The sequence below is a fragment of the Verticillium nonalfalfae genome (genome assembly GCF_003724135.2).
Source record: "Verticillium nonalfalfae strain VnAa140/NRRL 66861 chromosome Unknown scaffold_40, whole genome shotgun sequence".
Taxonomy (NCBI): Eukaryota; Fungi; Ascomycota; class Sordariomycetes; order Glomerellales; family Plectosphaerellaceae; genus Verticillium; species Verticillium nonalfalfae.
In genome coordinates this window covers 105,773-124,741 of record NW_021167265.1, presented here as the reverse complement: position 1 = coordinate 124,741, position 18,969 = coordinate 105,773, and the positions used below count along the sequence as shown (strand labels likewise).

Below are 18,969 nucleotides of genomic sequence, written 5' to 3'. Positions count from 1 at the left end.
GCCCCGTCCTCTTGAGAGATGCCAGGACACGAGGCCATCCAGCCTCGAGGGAAGAACACATCAAACCGGCCAGCAGCAGCAACAGTAAGCACCAAAATCTTGTTCTCTATTTTTCGTCCCAACACACGCTCTCCTGTTGTGCCCCCTCATATTAAGTACGCGAATAAAAAGCTCGGGTATTTCAGATAAAAAAAAAAGGGTTGAGGGTCCAAAAAAAACCAAAGGGTCCAGGTGGGATAAAAGAAAAGGGGGACAAACAACTTCCGCCCGCGTCCACCGCCACAAAAGAGCGCCAAGTGTCTCCTTCTTGCCCGCCCTCACCCATTCTTGCACTATACAGACAGTAGCCAGCTGCAGAGACGCAGACGTGGGACAAACGCACGTCTCCCTGCTGCCAAAACTCCTCGCGCTGACCCTGAGTCTGGCACAAGTCGCTCCGCATCGGCGCAACAAGAAAATGCCCGATAGTAGATTGCACTCCCGTGTCGATTGCGCTGCCGTCAAGCATGTTCGGTTCCGTCCGGTCGTGAGAGGATATAGCAGGTGTCGGGCATACTTTTTGTTGAAACAAACATAATCTCAGGCCGAGATTGGCACTCTTCGTGCGACTCTCTTTTCGACAAGGTCTTATTTCTTCGCAGGCGTAGACGGGGCCTTGACATTGTTCGACAGCCACGCGAGGCCCTCGAGCAGACCCTCGCCGGTGGTGGCGCAGCTGGGCACGACGTACCAGACCTTGTCCTTGAGCTTGGAGAGCTGCAGCGCCTCGGTGACTTCTTGGGGTTTCATGGCTGCAGGGAAGAAGACGGTCAGCGGATGCCCGACACATGTCGTGTTCAACGTGGTAGAACAAAAGAAGACACAAACGTACCATCGTTGATATCCTGCTTGTTGGCAAACACGAGCAGAAGACTGTCCTTCATCTCGCGGTCGTTGATGATGCGGTGCAGCTCGGACCTGGCCTCCTCGATGCGCGCGCGGTCGGATGAGTCGATGACGAAGATCAGACCCTGGGTACCTGGGCAGTTTGTCAGTACAGGTATACGTTGTTGTTGGTCGCGGCTCTACCCTCAGTAGTCGCGCTGTAGGCCGCAGAGATGACTGAGGAGAAGAAACATTGGGTTGGGGTGTCTAAGGGACGTACCGCTGAAATAGTGCCTCCACAGAGGCCGAATCTTGTCCTGGCCGCCGACGTCCCAGACGTTAAACTTGACGTTCTTGTAGGTGACGGTCTCGACGTTGAAGCCGACGGTGGGGATGGTGGTGACGTCCTGGCCGAGCTTCAGCTTGTAGAGGATGGTCGTCTTGCCCGCAGCGTCGAGACCGAGCATGAGGAGGCGCATCTCCTTGGATCCGAAGATCTTGCCCATCATCTTGGACAGTTGGCCGCCCATTGTGGGTGGTCTGGTTGGTGTTGGCGACTGGGCTCGATGAGTGTTTGTATGTCGGGGTCGGGCGATCGGTCGCGAGGGACGACGAGGGTTCTTTGAATAGGGCTGTCTTGGGCGAGCGTGAAGCTTTCGTCGGGGACCAGAGGGCCAGGAAGGGGAGGATACGGTCACGATCGATCGATAGGAGGCAGCTCCAATCAGACTTGGGACGAAAAGCGATGGCGGGTCAGGTTGCCGGTCGCGTAAAGCTACTACTTAGAGAGGAGAGGGGCGGAGGAGGAGAGGTGTAGGAGGAGGAGGAGGAGGAGGAGAGGGAAACGAGATTGATGGGGTGTGGGTGGAGGAGCGGACGATGGACAGCGCGGTGAATCCCAAGTTGTGGTGTGGGTGTTTCGAAACTTTGGCGATGGGACGGGACTTGGAACGTCTTTCTCTTCCCATCTCCTTCTGAGCACCCGAGTTGGGTTCGCGTCAGGGGTCTGCAGGGTCAAGCAAGGGGGCGTGGGCATTTCCCGTCCTTGTGGCCCCCCTTCGCGCCCCCCCACCCCGTCTTTTCTGTTAGCGGGCGCAACTGCTGAAGAGGGCCCCATAGGGACCGTGGTGAGGGACTGTGGGCGCGTTTGTAGGTGTCTAGGTAGGTACCTAGATACTGGAGTAGGTACCTAAGGCACACCTGTCAGGGGCCACGGCGAGGGCTGCGCGGGGTCTGCCTGCCTCCTTTGGCCAATGGGATACTTTAGCGGCAGAGACCACTGACCATCTGCAAGGTACGCGGGGCCCGTGCACAGCACTATCAACAGCGTTTCTCGGCGTCCTCCACAGATCTGGATCGACCTCCAGCCGAGCACACCGCTCTTACCCATTTCAGGGGGACATGGGCACTAGAGCATCAGACTCTGCTGCGAGACCACCATGCACAATCACACACCTGCTGAACAAAACGCTGATGGCATTCAATGAGTACCGTAGTGAACATGCCTACGACGCAGGGCAAGCTGCCGTCGTACGCCCGGCTGGCATCCAAAATAATCACACCTTGTTCACCCCGCTAGAATCCTCAACCGTGTGATCCACGGTTCACCGTGCGGCCCACCGTGTAGCTCATCACACTCATGGCCGATACTCCAGCACGTAGCGCCTCTCGACCTGATGCGTCGTCGTCGAATCATTCTCCCCGTGAAACTTCAAATTCACCGTCACACCGTCCGGTTCCGTACTCTCGACATTGGCCGCGTAGAACGCCGTCGTTTGCGGGTACAGGGCGAGAACCATCTTCCGAGGCTCCAGCTTGGACAGACCTGGCGAGTTCTCCAGCGGGATGGGGATCATGTTGGACGCAAAAGTCTTGAACTCTTTGGCCTTGGCCGGGTCCTCCGGCTCCACGTCCAAGCACTTGTACCGCCGGCTCTTGCCTTCGCCAATGACGCCGACAACTTCGCCGAGTATCCAGTCATACGGCGGATCTCCCTGTTGCGGCTCTTCCTTCTTGCGCTTGAACGCCACCTTGTCACCTTTGGAAAAGGTGATCTTGCCGCGGGGCCCGTTGCCAGCCGTCGTTGACCCCGGCAGCACCCCCGAAGATGAGCCGGCTGTGCCGCTGCCCGTGGATCCCTGCGGCTCAACACTATCGGCTTTGGGAGGGATGCTGTCTCGATTGCTGTCCCGGTTGCTGTCTCGCGCGCTGTCGCGATTGCTCGACCGGTCCCCGTACTTTCGCCCACTGGAGATGGGGCTAGGCACCGGGGAGTCCCCCGCGCCGTCAAAGTCGTACAGGGAGGACGCCGCGGCGGCGGCGGCGGCGGCAGCGCTCGCCGTCTCGCGGTTCCGCGACGAGCCGCCAGTGCGTGACGCCGTCGGCGCGGCCAGGGCCTCGGTAGCTTCCTTGTGGTTGGCCTGTTGGACTGCTTTGAGGAGCGTGAGCTGTTCAATGAGAGCGCGGATGGTGTTCGAATTGGTCTCCGACAGCCTCACACCGGACCGACAGAGTTGCTCCATTGTTGCGAGGTCTGCCCCGGTGGGACCGCCGCCATTCTTAGTAGCGGTTGCCGTCTTGGCGTCGAGCTTGAGCAGTTCGGCCAAGTTGTCATTCTCTGTGTTGACGCCGGTAACGACCTCGTGGATCTGCTGCTTGGCCATTTCCCAGAGCTGGACCTCCTCACCGTGGCCACCGCCATTGTTGCGATTCGAGCCGCGGCCGCTCCTGTGACGTTGTGACATGATGCCGGCGACTGAAGGCAACGGGAACGTAGACGCGATCCCGGGCGTGGACGAGGAACCTGAGCCGGCTACGCTTAAGGGTCTTGGAGGCAGCGATGAGTTTGCGCGCTTGGGCTGCTTCACCAGGGAGCCTCTTCGGCCAGCCTTGACCTTAGCTTTCGGCGGGTTCGCGCGGGGAGGCTTCTTATGGTCAGTCATTGAACCGTGTGGGTGTGTAGATGTGCGCGTGTGTCTGTGTGAAAAACGATGGGGGTGTAAATGTGATGGAAGGGTTGGTCTCTGGTAGTTTGTGATGACTTGTTGAGAGAAACACAGGAGGACATGAAAGATGCTGAGGGAGGGGTTGCAGAAGGACGACTCACGAGCAGGCCAAGGCCGAAGACAAGTCAAGAGAAGTCGTAGGGTTGAACGTCACCAGTGCTTTCCAGCTGGTATGATTGCTCGCTGGGCAAGTACGGCTTTCCTTCCTGTGGCACCTGCAGATGCAGTGACGGTATGACAAGCGGGGTCTGGCTGTCCAACCACGTCTTGGCGATTCGCTTGTGAATGCCGGCCACTGAAAAAGATCTGATATGGCGGGGGCTGCTGTCTGACTGATAGATGCTCTAGAGATTCGAGCCGACTAGTTGCTCGTGATATTGTAGGGGGGGTATCAAGAAAGGATGAAGAGGGCGTTCCAGGAAATCATGTTGTTCATATCCCGTGCGCTGTAGACGAATGCAGGAATGAAATTGTGCGACGCCTCCAAAAACTTACACGACCACCGACGAAAAACCTTGAACGCAATCGCCCGGCCCTGATGTCTTGATGTCTTGACGCACCTCTACAGCTAAGATGGTCTCAGCTGGTGATCCCCCGGCGTTGATGACGGGACGGGCTGAGGTTGCGGATGAGGTTGAGGGTGAAAGTGGAGGACACGAGCCGCGCGCTTCAGTGGTCAATGGATCCGATCATGTTGGCTCCCCTAGACGCGTCGGAGAATGAGCGCATGGACCAAGTCACTCGCTGTCCTCTGGCGAGGTCTCCTCTGTCGAGGTCTCCTCACTGTATGAACCGCCACAGTGCGGCGGGCCATAGTCCGGCCCGAAGTTGGGTGACGGAAGCCTCAATTTCCTGGCAACTCGGGAAGCAAGCACAGTGGAAGGCGGGGCAGCAGCTCTCCAGGGTGACCCCTGCCTGACGTCAATCGCTCCTGCTGCCGCCCACCACGAGAGCTCACAGCGCGGCCGCGGGGTCTTGAGGTGCCTGTGTCCCGCCAAACCATCTTCAAAGACGGGAGCCTTGTCTCGTAATCGCCTTTCCTCCATTGACGAGGATCTAAAACTCGCGCATCGCAGCCACTTTATATACCTCGTCTATTGTCTCTCCTATTGCCGTCGTCCACTTGTTGCCCTTTCAATCTTGTTCCCACGCCCGCACAACATCCTCTGTCTATCCCCACCATGCTGCCGGTCCCTCTGATCCGCCTCCAGTGCGGCGTCAATTCGTACGAATGGGGCAAAACAGGTTCTGAATCGGCTGCTGCGCGCTTCGCTGCCACGACGCCCGCCGATGGCTTCGAAGTCAAGTCTGACCAGCCCTACGCTGAGGTTCGCGCCAGACTCCCTCCCACATCCCCCCCCCCTTACCAGTGACCTGCGATAGACGCTAACTTGTACGGCCAAACTCCAGCTTTGGATGGGCACACATCCCTCCAACCCTTCCAAAGATGTCAAGTCCGGTCGCTCGCTCGTTGATCTTTGTGCCGACAATGCCCAGCTCCTGTCGACGACCGTCTCTGCCAAGTACGGCAACAAGCTGCCCTTCCTCTTCAAAGTCTTGTCGATCAACAAGGCCCTCTCGATCCAGGCCCATCCCAACAAGAAGTTGGCCGAACAACTGCACGCCCGCGACTCCAAGAACTACCCCGATGACAACCACAAGCCCGAGATGACCATCGCCATCACCCCATTCGAGGGCCTCTGCGGCTTCAGACCACTCGCTGAGATAGTCCACTTCCTCGAGTCTGTACCGCCGTTGAAGGCCATCGTCAAGAATCACAAGGCGGATGAGTTTATCGATACCGTCAAGGGCTCGGAAGAAGACAGCTCTCAGGAGGCCAAAGACCGCAACAAGACGGCTCTCCAACACATCTTCGCCTCCCTCATGTCCGCCACACCCGAGGAAATCAAGAAGGAAACGGCCAACCTTGTCTCCCTCGCCCGGTCTGAGGGATCTTCCTTTGCAGCCTCGGGTCTGCCCTCCACCCCTGGCTCCGTCCTCGCCGAACTCGTCACCCGTCTCAACAGCCAATTCCCGGATGATATTGGTCTCTTTGTCTTCTTCTTCTTGAACTACATCACCCTGTCCCCTGGCGAGGCCATGTTCCTCCAGGCCGACGACATTCATGCCTACCTTTCTGGCGACATCATCGAGTGCATGGCTGCCTCTGACAACGTTGTGCGCGCCGGCTTTACACCCAAGTTCAAGGATGTTTCGACCCTCGTGGACATGCTCACCTACAACTACGCCCCCATTGACGACCAGAAGATGGCCCCCCAAGACTACCCGTACGCCACGCTCAATCGCGCCGGCTACTCCTCAGGGTCCGTCGTCGCCTTGTACGACCCGCCCATCGACGAATTCAGCGTCGTCCGCAGCGTTCTCAAGGGCGATGCCGCCAAGGCCACCTTTGAGCCTCTCGATGGGCCGAGCATCATCATCTGCACCTCTGGCCGCGGCACCATCGCCGTCGGCCCGACGGTTGAGAAGATCAGCGAGGGCCATGTCTACTTTGTGGGCTCCACCGCTGAACTCGTCCTGCAGTCCGAGGGCGGCGAGGATGATGAGTTTGTCACTTTCAAGGCGTTCTGCGAGGTGGACGAAAAGACGCCACAAAAGTTGTAAAAGAGGAGAAACAAGAAGCAGGGGAGCAGAAGATACCACATGAATGATGAAAAGATGCGCACATTTCGAGACGCTGGCGAACTTGCTTGTTGGTGCTGTTGATTATGAATTTCGCGATACTGACTTGTGCTCCCTGTTGACAACAGGCTCGTCTACCTCTCAGCCCATTGCCTCGCGCCTTGTGGCCGAACACTGCATGCTCACCCGTTGCCGTTCCGCCTTCCTATATTCGCGTAAAGAACCTACAAGACCCCAGCAGCGACATGATGTCTGTTCCGCAATTTTGTCTTTCCTTTCTTTTTTTTCGGGTACCCGTCCTACCCCGTACAGTCGAGGTAGATAAGACGCATTGTCCGTTCCGTTGTACATCCTAGGAAATCCGGTCCCATCCAGATTGCCAGCTTGCTTCGAAAAATCACCCCAGCACCGACACCCCGGTTCGCCATGGCGGAGAGCCACAGTAATTAGTAGGAGGCCGACCAGGGAAACCAAAAAGAAAAATGGGATGCTTGTTCCCCCAAACAGGCGAACAGGACAACGCAGGCGAGATCAACAAATGCGCAAGACGAGAAGGATACGACTTTTCCCGTGCCCTGGGTCATCCCATCTCATGTGCTCCATTGCAAACAACAAATGAAAAGACGAAAACACACACAGCAGACAGAGGAGAAAGACTGGGAAAGAGAAGGGAAAGCAGAGAGAAAGATGATCGCTGTACACAGACAAGTCGCAGCGGCACACCCTTTTCGAGAACCAAGTCGAACTCGGTTGCCGTGTCGAACACCAACAGGTCGTGAAAAGGACCAATGGGTTGACGGGATGAATAGAAATACGGCGTAGCGGGAGAAAAGGTGCGGCAGGAGTAGATCAGGCACCGACGACCGCTGACCGAGCCTGACCTGGCTGACCTGGGGGTGGCGCGGGGAGGAGGAGGACGAAAGGGGGGCCCCCTTCGGATGAGGGCCTTGTCCAGTCGCGGCCCGAGCCATGAGATGTACCGCGAGCCAAGCTGAGACGATCGAACCCGAGACTGGGTATTGGGTATCATGCGGGGACCACGCCACCACGTAGAAAGAAGTACCTGGGTAGGTATGTGACAGTCAAGGGCGAGGTGGGAGGTCGGGAAGTGTCACCCTTCGCCTCTCTCATGCCCCCCACCCCCCCCTTTCGTGGTTTTCTCGGGTGGGGCATGGAAAGGGGGGGTTGGAAGAGGGAAGTCGTCGGCTCCAGAGAGGGAGATCTGTCCGTAGTCGTAGCCATCGGGGCCGTGGCACCCAAGCACGCAGGTAAGAGGACCTGAAGAGGCTGCTGTTGGGCCGTTGAGCCACGTGTACAGGCACCACTGTATCCAGCCGGGCCTCGCCCGCGGTCGAGAACGGATGATGACTGCCGGCTGACTGACAGGTCACCAAACCTTACATCCTGCTGCCCCTTGCAGCCGTGACGCTCTGCGTGTGTATACGCCACCTCGCGTTGGGAAGGGCATCGAGGGTGGTAGTGGCGCCCGTCTAGTCTGACAGGCCCGAGAAAAAATGGCCCGGGTGGCTAAGTGGCAGGAGGGCGCTTGTGACCGTGGAGGCTGCAGGTGGGAAGGACAAGGCTCTCGATATCTCGTGTTTGAAGTTGACAAGGTGAATGGAAATAGGATAGTGGCGGTTGAGGCGCAAGGGGTACTGGGGGAGAGGTAACGAGGCGAGGAAACCAGGGTGGTGTTTGATCCGTTACCCAGATGCTGGAGAGCTCGAGTCCGTGAGCTGCCCTGCGCCTTCAAACCCGGAGCAAGGCAAGCAAAGCACCATAGCGGATGGGAGTAGACAGGATTAGCCGCCACCGCCACCAGATGTGCATGCATCCCATGACACCCACAGCACAGGCGGAAAAGACCCGAGGGGAAACCGAGACAGGGCGACAGGAGAAGGAAGAGGGGGGAAGCATCAACATGGGCAGAGGGCTCCAACACACCATGACAGCAGCCGAGGATGCTCGTTCTCGTCGTCATTCACGCACTGCAGGGGGCGATGCAGACCCCGCAGCCGCACGACAGATGAATCCTATCGTCACCTCACGTCAAGCCCCTCCTCCAGTCGTGTATCCTCTTCTCGTACCTGTGGATGTGCATGTGGCTGTGACGGAATTCTCCAGTCAGGGCTGGAAGGTTGCTGCTGAGGGAGGGGGCGTGGGGGAGAAAAGGGGTGGACAGGGGACGGGGGACGGGGGGGGGGAGGGGTGTGATAGGCATGAGAGAAGATCAAATGAAGAGTGACATGTAAATGAAAAGAAGAGAAAGGGAAGAGGCGAAATGCAGGGCAGCGGCCTAGGCTGCAGGCAGGCTGCCGACAGGAACCCGGGTCTGTACGTCGGCATGTCCCATGGCACTGCTGCCGCTGCCAACGTTACCCCCACCGCCTACTGCAGTAGCTCCCGAGATGTCTGTCCCAGGTCCGCCGGCGGTACCAGGATCACTGAGGCCGGACAGCAGATAAGCTGCGGCCGAGAGGGCCGAATGATGATCGTGATGGCTGTGCGTGCCCGAACGGTGGGAGGGCATGGATGGCGTGGGCTGCTGCGGTACCTTGTACGGCTGGCCGTTGGAGAGAAGCGGCGTGCCGCTGCTCCTGCGCAGTGTGTCGCCGTAGTCATAGGAGGAATCGCTACCAGAACCTGGCGCGCGCAGCTCCGAGTTCGAGAAGATGGACGAGGAGGTCGAGTAGCCGTCCGTGCCGCAGCACATGGACATGGACATGCGATTGCTTGCGCTGCTTGTGCTGCTGGCGCTGCCGCTGGCCGAGGGGGGCCCGGATGAGGCCTGATATGCTGGCGCTGGCGAGCTCTCGCAGCTGAGGTAACCCCCTGAGTCCTCAGAAAGACTGACGACAGGAGAAGAAAGCGTTGCCGTCCCGTTCTGCGCCTTATAGCTGTAAGGTGATGTCTCATCCGCGCGGTAGATCGACGCACCAGAGCTGGCCAGGGTCCTGTTGACCGGCGTGGGAAGTAACCTACTGTCGTTCGAACTCGGCAATGATGCCGCCACACTGCTGAGGGAAAAGTTGGGCGAGTCGCCGCTGGCTACAGGACGCTGCCCGTAGTTGTAGTTGGCGCCGACATCTCCGTATAACAAGCTGCTTGGCTCGGTTCGTTCTGTGGCCGAGGCCATCCTGTACAGGTACGCTGGGTCCTGGCTGTAGTAAGAGGGGTGGTAACCCATGTTCGAGAAGTCGGCAGTTTCATCACAGTATGCCGACGTCCAGCTTGGAATGCCCTGGTATCGCGCCGTAGAGTTGTAGCTGGCTGACGGCGAAGGAAACCGGGTGAGACCATCCTGCAAATCGGGAGGGTACTGTGGCGGGAAGGCTGACGGAATGATCCCTCGAACTTGGTAGGCCCTGGCCGTATCTATATCATACGCGAACCCTCGATCGGTCTGGATGATTGTCGTTTCTTGTGAGGCAACCTGCCGTGGTGTTCAGTTGACATGGACATTCTCAATTCTCACTATGCACGGCCAGGGGTTGGGATGTGGCATGAGCTCTGTTTCTTACCCTCAAAAATTGACACGGCTCGGCACCGGCATTTTTGCAATTGTGACATGGTAAGCCGTCGCCCGGATCGCCGCTACATCGGATCTTTCGCTTCCTGCACCGCGTGCACTACGAGGCGACGAGGAGACATGTCAGTTCGACGTGACTGTGGACGGAGGGAACGTGCTCGAGTCGGCTCCCGACGTGACAGGACCGGAAACATACAGCAACAGCAATGCGCTTACGTGGCGGCGTCGTGTCCGAGTCTGCCTCTCGCTCGTTCATTGTGTCGAGAGGCGGCGGCCGGACGTTTGACGCGAGGGTGGGTAGGGGATATCGCTGGACGCGCTCAAGGAAGGACCCGGGGAACGGCGGGCCGGTACGGTTATATCTTCTTCCTTGGTTTGGGTAACAGACTGGCGTGACCATGATCTTTGTTATAGTGTCCAGCTCGGGGTCGTGTATGTATGTGTGTGTGTTGCAGTAAGCGAGAGAGGGCTGTGCGATCCTAGCGATGGCGTTGACAACCTGTCGTGCCAACAGCTCGTTTCATCAGCAGAAGGCGCCAGCCGTCGACGTCGTCCTTGGGTCCAGGTTCAGGTTCGGCGTCGGAGCTCGAACTCGACCTGCGGCTGGAAGTCTAGGGCGCTGGGGCCGTGGGGAAGGACGTTCTGTCCGGAACGTCGGTCTCTCGTTGAAAGGAGAAGGGGACGATCCGCCTTTTCTTGTCAGACTATGCTGTTTGAAAGATGGGTCAGAAACTTGCCAGCTTGTGCTCGTCTGGAGCTCCCAAACACTTGTCCTCTTGTTCACCGTCTCACAGCTAGAGTGAAGTGTAGTAGAAAAGGGGGAGGGGCAAAGCGTGATGAACTTGGTGACCCCGAAGAGGGCCATCTCGACAAAGCTGCTGCAGCTCGGCGTGTTATAGTCAGTAGGTACCACCCGAGTTCGATTGTGTATGTGTTCGTAGAGAGCATATTGTGTTGGGGCAAGTCATCACTCTGTTTTTGTTCTATTCGTGAAGGGACACCTTCAATTGACCAATGTCGGCTCGTGCACATTCTCTCTGTCTCCATTTCTCCCTTTATTTCACGAGTGTTAGCCACACAGACATCTGCAGAAGTATGGGTACTAGCAGTGCTTCTAGATGACAGGCTCCATGTGAGTACAGCCAAGGCGGATTGCTGCATAGACCCGCAGAGGCTCTCTTCGTCCCTCCACACACTCGTCAACACCCTCGCATGGCAGTAGGGGATACCTTGTCCCGTTCGAGACGTTGGAAGGGTTTTGCCATTCTGTCCGCGTGGCCGATGTGGGAGAGATCAGTTCGCAAACAGCCCGACAGGTGGATTCTGTGATAGTCTGGATCGCTTGGAGCCCAGACGTGATATCGAGATGTTCCACCTACGTAGCTCAGACCCCCCCAAAAAGAGACGTCTTTAGCCAACAGCCTGGTAATTAGACGACGCAATGTAAAGATTTCGATGAGTACTGAGACTATTTGAGACCATCATGCTCAGCTGTCGAACCTGAGCATCCAATAAAAAGACCTTGACAGTCAGCTCAAGGATCTGCGACACACCATGGCTGCCAGATCCCCTGAACCGGGGGGGAGGGAATATGGGTGGGAATCGGAAAGCCAGACTTCAAGGCGCGCGTGCTGCAATGCAGATCAAGCGCGCGCTCGTCCATGCCTGCGGCTCAGGTCCCGATGCCGAACTGATTCGCCACGTCGTATTGAAAGGGGTAGTTGTTTGGGCTACCTGCCTGCTGTGAGGGCGGCAAGAGGCTGCAGAATTATGCGTTGGCTCAAGAGGACAACCTATTTGTCTCGTGCCAGCGCAATTACACCAAAGGCTCTCCTCAAGCGTTGGCCAGACGTGGCGGCTTTGATGTTTGGTCTTATCGTGCCGCGCAGTGTTCGGCCATCAACGTCCGCAAGAGAAGGCAGAAAGACAAGCAAGAAAACAAAACTTGGATGTGGTGTCGATCAAGGCTGCCCTTTCTGGATGAAAGGGACCTCGCGTGCCACTGGAGCTGGAGACGGCAAACCGCGAGCTGTATGACCAGTCATCTCACAATACAGGTCTGTCTGCTGAGGAATGTGATGAGAAGTCTCCTCCCCCGCGCCGCACCGGCCTGTTCCTCGGTGATGCTCCATCGTGCTCGGTTACTTGGTACTATTTCATATGAGATATGAAAGGTTGTGCGTGACGCACGTATACCGTGGTCAATGTGCTCCTTGGAGTTAGTTCTCCTGCTGAGACGCCACGGTGCGACCTATAGCTGTCTCGTCCTCCATTCAAAGAGAGTGCTATTCTTTCGGGTGTGGTAGCTTGGGGAGGAACCCGAAGTCAGCAACAACAATAAGGAGGGATCAAACAAGTCAATCTTGAAGGCAGTGGAAAGTATGCCGCAGGTCCGATTGGAATTGGTTGTTATGCTGCTCTGCTTCATAGCATGAGCAATCCGTCGGAAGGCGCTGGTATAAGGGTTGGCCAATTCCCTTGACAACTACACGGTTTGCGGACCAAATGGGCTTGGTAGTAGTCAAACATCCGACAGACTGTTGTCCTTGCCCCCCAGCACCAAGCAGCTGACAGAAACTGACAGGGCACACAGTGAGGCACGCATGTGCGTGTATGTACGTAGATCCACAAGTAAAGATTGTGCTCCGGAGACAGACGGCCGCCAGCTCATCGTGACGCACCAAAACAGGAATGCGATGGGGTAGCGGTCGCCGTCGAGCAAACCTGTGACAGCATGACCTTTCCCGCGTAGCCTATGCTTGCTCATTGCCGGTAGTCGGCTGGACATGTTTGTCGTATTCAAGACTCAAGCTGCCCGGTCTCGGCAACAACGGTCATTGGGCCACAAGGATGAATGGTGTCTGCAGCCCGACGCACCAATATCTCCCTGAGCTTGCAAAAGCGAGATTCAGTGTTTGGTGACCCAACCCAATCATACATGATTTGGTACTTGGGGAAGAAAGAAAGTTGGTGGGTGTGCTGTGCCTCGCTCTGCTCGCGCCAGCAATGGTCGCGTTGTGGTACATGTACCCCCGCCATGGGCTATGCTCCTAGGCCCCAGCACCAATTCTGCGCGCTCCATGTTTCATCGGGATATCGTATTTGGCGAAATGTCAATATGCGGGCAGACTGGACTGCATGCCCGTCGCAAAGAATCCGCGGAGGTCACCCGCCTGAGTGCGTGCATATGCAATCACGCACACCACTGTGATAAAATTAGGCTGAGAGGAGAAGAGGAAAGTAAGGTGAGCAGTCTGCTTGTGAGGAGGCCAGTCACAGGGTGTCATGTTCACAAACTACAGGGAGATGTAGTCATCTCGAGGGATCTGATAGGCCGATCTGTATCGATGTCCAACCCCCCTCAATCGACGGAAGCCCTTTGTAGGATCGTTCGGCAGAGCCTTCTTGGTGTGTGTTGTGCCTTCGCCCACCACTGCATTGTCGTTGGCGAACTGCGCACGGCGTCGTCCAGTCTAGCCCTGGCCGCCAGCGGCGGAGGTTTGAATGCATATACCCATCGTGGCGCCCGCCAGATTTGCCCGAGGGAGGAGACTGGGGGACTCCGACTCCGAGAACCAGGTCGAGATGACCGGGTAGTCGTTTGGCGATGCATGTCTCCAGCCGCTGCGTGGGTTCGGGTCCCGCTGCGACCGATCATGGCATCGACCGCGACAATCATCGACCGCAGTTTCGACCCATGCACCCATGCACCCATGCACCCATCCCGTTGAAGGCCCTGGTCCTTGTTCTTCACGGCGCTCGTCATGGCGTAGCCTTGTGGCGACTAAACGCAGGCGGCTTTTCACTCGCCCTGCGTAACCCCCGACGGCGGGTGCCAGGGCTGCGACGAATGTCGTGCTGGCGGAGCGATAGCAACGAACGTCCTCCACGTGCGCGCGTGTCCGACAGAGTTTCTGCGGATCGTTTGATGCTGGACAACATGTCTGGTTGGCACCGTACGACAGCTAAGACATCTGGCCATGTTTCTCTCCCAGACCTTGTTCCCCTCACCTTGTCTGCACGTCTTAGAACCGGAGGTTTCATCGTCCAACTTGCATTCCCTCACAGCCACAGATCATCCAGATCAGAAAACGCAGCCGACGGGGGCAATTCGTATCGAGGAGCCGAAAGCACGTCGCAAGGGCGTGCAACAGTAGCGCCCCATGAGCAGGGTTCTTCGACAGACGCCCACCTCTGTCCATTGGTAGCTGAACAGCTGGTCTCGTCACGAACAAGAGGTCTAGGCTGTGATGTGCCTCACATCACGTCACTGCCAGGCGCCGCCCGTACACGTTGCCGCTTGAGCCCTACCCTGCCCCGAGGGCGGGAAAAGGCGGGTGCGGAAGATTCTTCCTAGCTCCCTGCGGCTCAGTGCATCTCCCCGCTGTCAGCATCGACCGGCCAAAGTCTTAACCTGCAGGGAACCGGAACGTGCCCTGGCTGGTCGTCTGAGCGCGACTTGACCACGTCGGCCCTCACAGGATGAAGACCGCCATACACATGCTGCGTGCACCTGTCGAAAATGTTGTTGCAGGGGAGCAGTAGGGAGAGGTCCACTCCGTGGCTTGATTCGGCATTGCAACGCTGTAGGTCATCACCGCAGCATCTTCATGGTCGTGCAGTGACGACAGTGGAGCTGCCTGTGATGCTCGATGCATGTGTGCCCGTGCTCCTATATGACGGCGCAAACGAAGTGTTGTGTTAGACACGATGGACGGGGCGCGAGTGCGAGCGTTACGCAACTCGTCGCGAGCCAGCTCTTTGGTCCTGGAGATCATCTAGATCGGTATCGCTTATTCGGAATGCCGGCTTAGGGTCACGGAATGAAGCTAGACCAGACCAACAGGTGACACACATGATGGCCTTTGTCCTGCTTCCAGGGTCTTGGCGGGAGCGGGTGGAATAGTTCAGGTAGTACAAAGACCATAGTTCGTGCGCCGACTCCGATTCCACAATATCTCGAGGGAATAGCAGGCCTATCGACGGAGCGCCTGTGTCACGGCAGGTCACGCATTCGGCCTGTTGAAGCTGGTCTCAAGCCGAATAATACATGCTACAGGATGAGTAGCATTCAGTCTTTGGAACGCGGCGGAGCGGCGTAGCTAGAGACATGATACTTTTGCCGTGGAGATTTGACTCTCAGGAGCTAGATGCGATATTGCGCTTCAGTCCATCTTGGTCCGAGAAAGGCTGCTTCAAAAACACCACGAGCTAACTCTCTGACCTAGGGGTGCATTCGGGTTGCTGCATCGACAGGACATAGGATGAGGGCCCGGAGAAGACAATGTTCTCGAACAGAGATACGTCACGTCGAGTATTGTCAGGCCTGATGAACCGCAAACCTCAACGGAATCGAAGTGGATAGCGATCGAAATGACGAGACCCGGCCACTAACTCTCAAACAAACATGGCGCGGATAGTCGAATTGGGGTGCATTTCATCGACAGCCGGATGAGTTATCCGGACGCTTGACTGCAGGAGGCAAGGAATGTATCCGCGTAGGCCTTTCCTCTTCCCGTTTTATCTTCGACCCTGTGATCTTGGCAGATGGGAGACAGCCTGCCACACTGCACAGCCTCAGCCATTCCTTTTGGTGAATATCAGTTGAGTACGGGGGGATCCGGGGGCGGTGCAAGCGCTCATGATCGTCGCCCACCGACGACAGGCTCGGGCGGGCTGTAGTCAAAATCCACATGGACCCGGATCGACATTGTGGGGAGGGACGTGAGTCGGGGATAGAAAGCGAGCTTCAAGGCGTGTCGGTGTCCGCTGCAAGTAGGTAGTCAAGATGAGTATGGATAGGGACAAGGAGACATTGATTCCTATCTCCGCCTAGGCCTCCCGTGGTCCTGGTATCGGTCTCGATCTCTGTCACTGTCCTGGCCATCGCGTCGTCTATCGTACCGGTCATCCTTGCGCCGGGTATCGCGATAGCCAGATCTGTTACGATCTCGATCATCGTACCGTCGATCGTCGCGTCTTCTATCGTCGCGTCTTTGATCGTCGCGTCTCCGCGGGCTGCGGCTTCGGTTCAAAGGCCGGGATCCTTCACCATGTTGTCGGTCCTCTCGTCGATCGTCGCGCCGGTCATCACGTCCACTCTCGGCCGACGGAGCTTCTCCCTGTCCCCCTTGCCCTCGCTCGTGACGACCCTTCATCTCCTCGTCACCGTACACGAGGTTGTAATTGTCGCCGTGACGGGCATCGTCTTGATCACGGTACTGCCTCCTCTTCTCAAGCTCGTCGATGCCTCCCCAGCCTCCGCGAGATGCGTTCTTCTTGCGTTTCTTGTTGGTGTCGTTCCTCCACACATCGCTGAGCTTGCTCACGCTCTGCGAGAAATCCACGTGAATCCTTCGGTCGTCAATGAGGACGTCCTGCATCTTGAAGTAGGCAGCCTCGCACGACGCCTTGTCACCATACTCGATGAAAGCGTACTGCAGGCTGTCGCCCGTCTTCTTGTCGCGAATGACCTCGCAGCTGAGAATGGTACCGAACCGCCCAAAGATGAGCTCGAGGTCGCCGTCCGTCGTGACGGGGTTGAGCTTGCAGACGAAGAGGATATTCTCGGGCGGCGCGACCTCGGCGAACGGCAGGTCGCCCATCATCTCGAGCGTCAGGGCCTGGGCGCGCGCCTCCCTGTCGCGGCGGCGCTTCTCAATGGCGTCCTCGCCGAGGGCGTCGTCCTCGTGCAGCGCCGCCTCGTCGGCGATGCGCACCGTCGCGAGCTGCGCCTTGGTAGGCGGCGGCGAGCTGCTGGGCTCGCGCAGGCCTGGCGGGTCTGGGTACGGGTCGTCGAGGATGACTGTGTGCTTGATGCGGATGTCGATGAGCGGGTGGCCCTTGTCGTTGACGATGGCCTCATTGATCTTCTCCAGGACGTCGAACCCCTCGACGACCTTGCCAAAGATGGCCGCCTTGCCGTCGAGAAAGTCCGTCTCCTCGCCCAGCGTGACGATGAATTGCGAGGCCGCGAACCTCGTCTCGGGGTCGGAATCGGATGGCGCCGTGGCCATGCTGACGGTACCGCGTTCGAGATGCTTCAGCTTTGGATGGAATAACGCCGGGAACGTCTTCTGTTTGCTGTCGCCCGACAGGAGCCCCCAGATGGATGTGCCGCCATCGGATTCTTTCGACGTGGGACCCAATGGGTCACCGGTCTGGAAGGAGAAGGATTTTTGAATCGAGTGTATCGGAGAGAAATTATAGTACTTGGCTTTGCAGAGCTTCAGAAAGCTGCGCGGGAGCTGGTTAGCTGAGCATGAGCTGTACGGGACGGCATGTTGGACGACTTACTTTTCGCAGAGCTTTGGTGCATAGTCAACCAGCAGGTCAATGACAATGTCCCCAGAGCTGGTCTCAAGGAGCACCGACATGGTGAGCTGCTGTCCTTGGAGGTCTCTTTGTGCGTGAGGGGTCCCAATGTATTGAAGATGAATGGACGGGTAAGTGTGTTGCGACGGAAAGGCTCACGGCATGCCCAAGGTGTTCACCCAGCGTTCTAGAAGACTAGAGGCGCATGGGTTGAAGCTTCCTGCCAAGTCGAAGGATATGCTTAGTCATGCACTGTGACGTATGGCTGGTCAAGGCATGTCACTCGGAGAAATTATGTGGGTCCGCAATTTATTTCACAGGTACCATATAATTTGACAGCTGGTACACAGCAACGATCAGTCTGAAGCTCGACGAGATCCTATGACCAGGTCACTAATAAACCCCGAATAGAGGTAATTTGAAATTTTGTGCTAATACTATGATAAAGGTCCTTGCAATCAAGGACACAACAAGACAAAATCGACGGCTGTTGCGTCAGGGTATCATACATCGACCACGCCGGATCATGCATTCAAGCCATCCTGGCTCTATTCCTTTTGTTTCCTTTCCGAAGTGGTGTCCTCACAACGAATCCTGAACTCCGAAATGCCACTATCCTGGTGAGGATCCCACGCTGTATGAAAATGAAGATGCGTCTCCATGACGGTAGAGAGTGCGAAAGTCAACGCGTGCCGCGCTATGGCGCGCTCTTCCTACGTCTCTCGGAGCGAAGCTCCTTCTCCGTGTCCATTAACCGGCATTGAACCCAAGTTCGGAAGGCGCCGTCGGCTTTGGCTTCATGGCCGTTGAGCAGCTCTGTGAGGGCACGCTTCATGCCCTCGTTGACGTCGAAGAGACGGCGCTCCTCCTCGGCGACTTGGTACAGGATTGATTCGTCGGCCAGGGGCTGCAGCGAGGTGCTGCTCCGGCGCGTTCGGGGAGGACCGGCAAGCGAAGATCGACGACTGTGACGCCTGCTAGAAGGATACTGGCCGAAAGGCGTACAGGAGCTACGGGTGGGCGATACAGCCGGCGACGATGTCAGCGAGGTGGTACTCGTCGAGAACATGGCTGTTGTTCGGATGGTGTCCAAGTTTTGGCGGAGTTCTTCGTGTTGGTTGTGGAGGTCGAGATAGCGCTGCATGGCGAAGCTGGGAGCCGATGCGTCCATGATAGGCTCGTAGAGACTTGAGGTGACTGGCGACGTGCCTTGGGCGTTGATGCGAAGGGTGAATGATGGGTGTCGTTGGACTAATGACGAGCCCATTGAAAGCCCGTGTCGTGGTTACGGGTTGTTTTGTTTACTTATGACGTGCGGGAAGGGCAAGTGAAAACTTCGCAGGGCGTCGTAAGGGTCCACGTCGTGCGTCTCGTGAGTTCAGACTAGTCAAGTCTTCTGCCGGGAGAGGAATGTTTGGGCCACTGGTGGTGTGCGTGGTTGAGGAAAGTGGGGGTACCGGGGTTTGTCAGGGAGATGTCGACTGGTATTGAGACAGTCTGGAAGTGTATGGGGACGGGAAGATATATAAGTCAAAGCGGTTTCGGGCTTCGTCCGTGAGGCGAAAGAGGGTACCGAGGCGAAGAGTCGTAATGAGAGGTAGGCAGACGGAGCAG

General features: G+C 57.2%; 5 protein-coding genes across 5 annotated transcripts; 1 reads left to right on the top strand and 4 right to left on the bottom strand.

The window, feature by feature from the left end:
- Positions 1-627: 627 nt before the first annotated feature.
- Positions 628-1,394, bottom strand: ARF6 (ADP-ribosylation factor, Arf Arf6; the record flags this gene model as incomplete). The annotated part of the gene is made up of 3 exons (XM_028640205.1): positions 628-791; positions 872-1,018; positions 1,145-1,394. The coding sequence occupies 3 exons, from the start codon at positions 1,392-1,394 to the stop codon at positions 628-630; spliced, it is 561 nt and encodes a 186-aa protein (XP_028495609.1).
- Positions 1,395-2,501: 1,107 nt separating this feature from the next.
- On the bottom strand, positions 2,502-3,806 carry D7B24_006063 (uncharacterized protein; the record flags this gene model as incomplete). The annotated part of the gene is made up of 1 exon (XM_028640204.1): positions 2,502-3,806. The coding sequence occupies one exon, from the start codon at positions 3,804-3,806 to the stop codon at positions 2,502-2,504; it is 1,305 nt and encodes a 434-aa protein (XP_028495608.1).
- A 1,244-nt stretch (positions 3,807-5,050) lies between these two features.
- Positions 5,051-6,494, top strand: PMI1 (Mannose-6-phosphate isomerase; the record flags this gene model as incomplete). Its single annotated transcript, XM_028640203.1, has 2 exons — positions 5,051-5,197; positions 5,280-6,494. The coding sequence occupies 2 exons, from the start codon at positions 5,051-5,053 to the stop codon at positions 6,492-6,494; spliced, it is 1,362 nt and encodes a 453-aa protein (XP_028495607.1).
- A 2,314-nt stretch (positions 6,495-8,808) lies between these two features.
- D7B24_006061 (uncharacterized protein) lies at positions 8,809-10,297 on the bottom strand (the record flags this gene model as incomplete). The annotated part of the gene is made up of 3 exons (XM_028640202.1): positions 8,809-9,945; positions 10,034-10,141; positions 10,238-10,297. The coding sequence occupies 3 exons, from the start codon at positions 10,295-10,297 to the stop codon at positions 8,809-8,811; spliced, it is 1,305 nt and encodes a 434-aa protein (XP_028495606.1).
- Positions 10,298-15,863: 5,566 nt separating this feature from the next.
- Positions 15,864-18,622, bottom strand: CYP6 (Peptidyl-prolyl cis-trans isomerase cyp6; the record flags this gene model as incomplete). The annotated part of the gene is made up of 3 exons (XM_028640201.1): positions 15,864-17,277; positions 17,338-17,440; positions 18,073-18,622. The coding sequence occupies 3 exons, from the start codon at positions 18,620-18,622 to the stop codon at positions 15,864-15,866; spliced, it is 2,067 nt and encodes a 688-aa protein (XP_028495605.1).
- Positions 18,623-18,969: the final 347 nt, after the last annotated feature.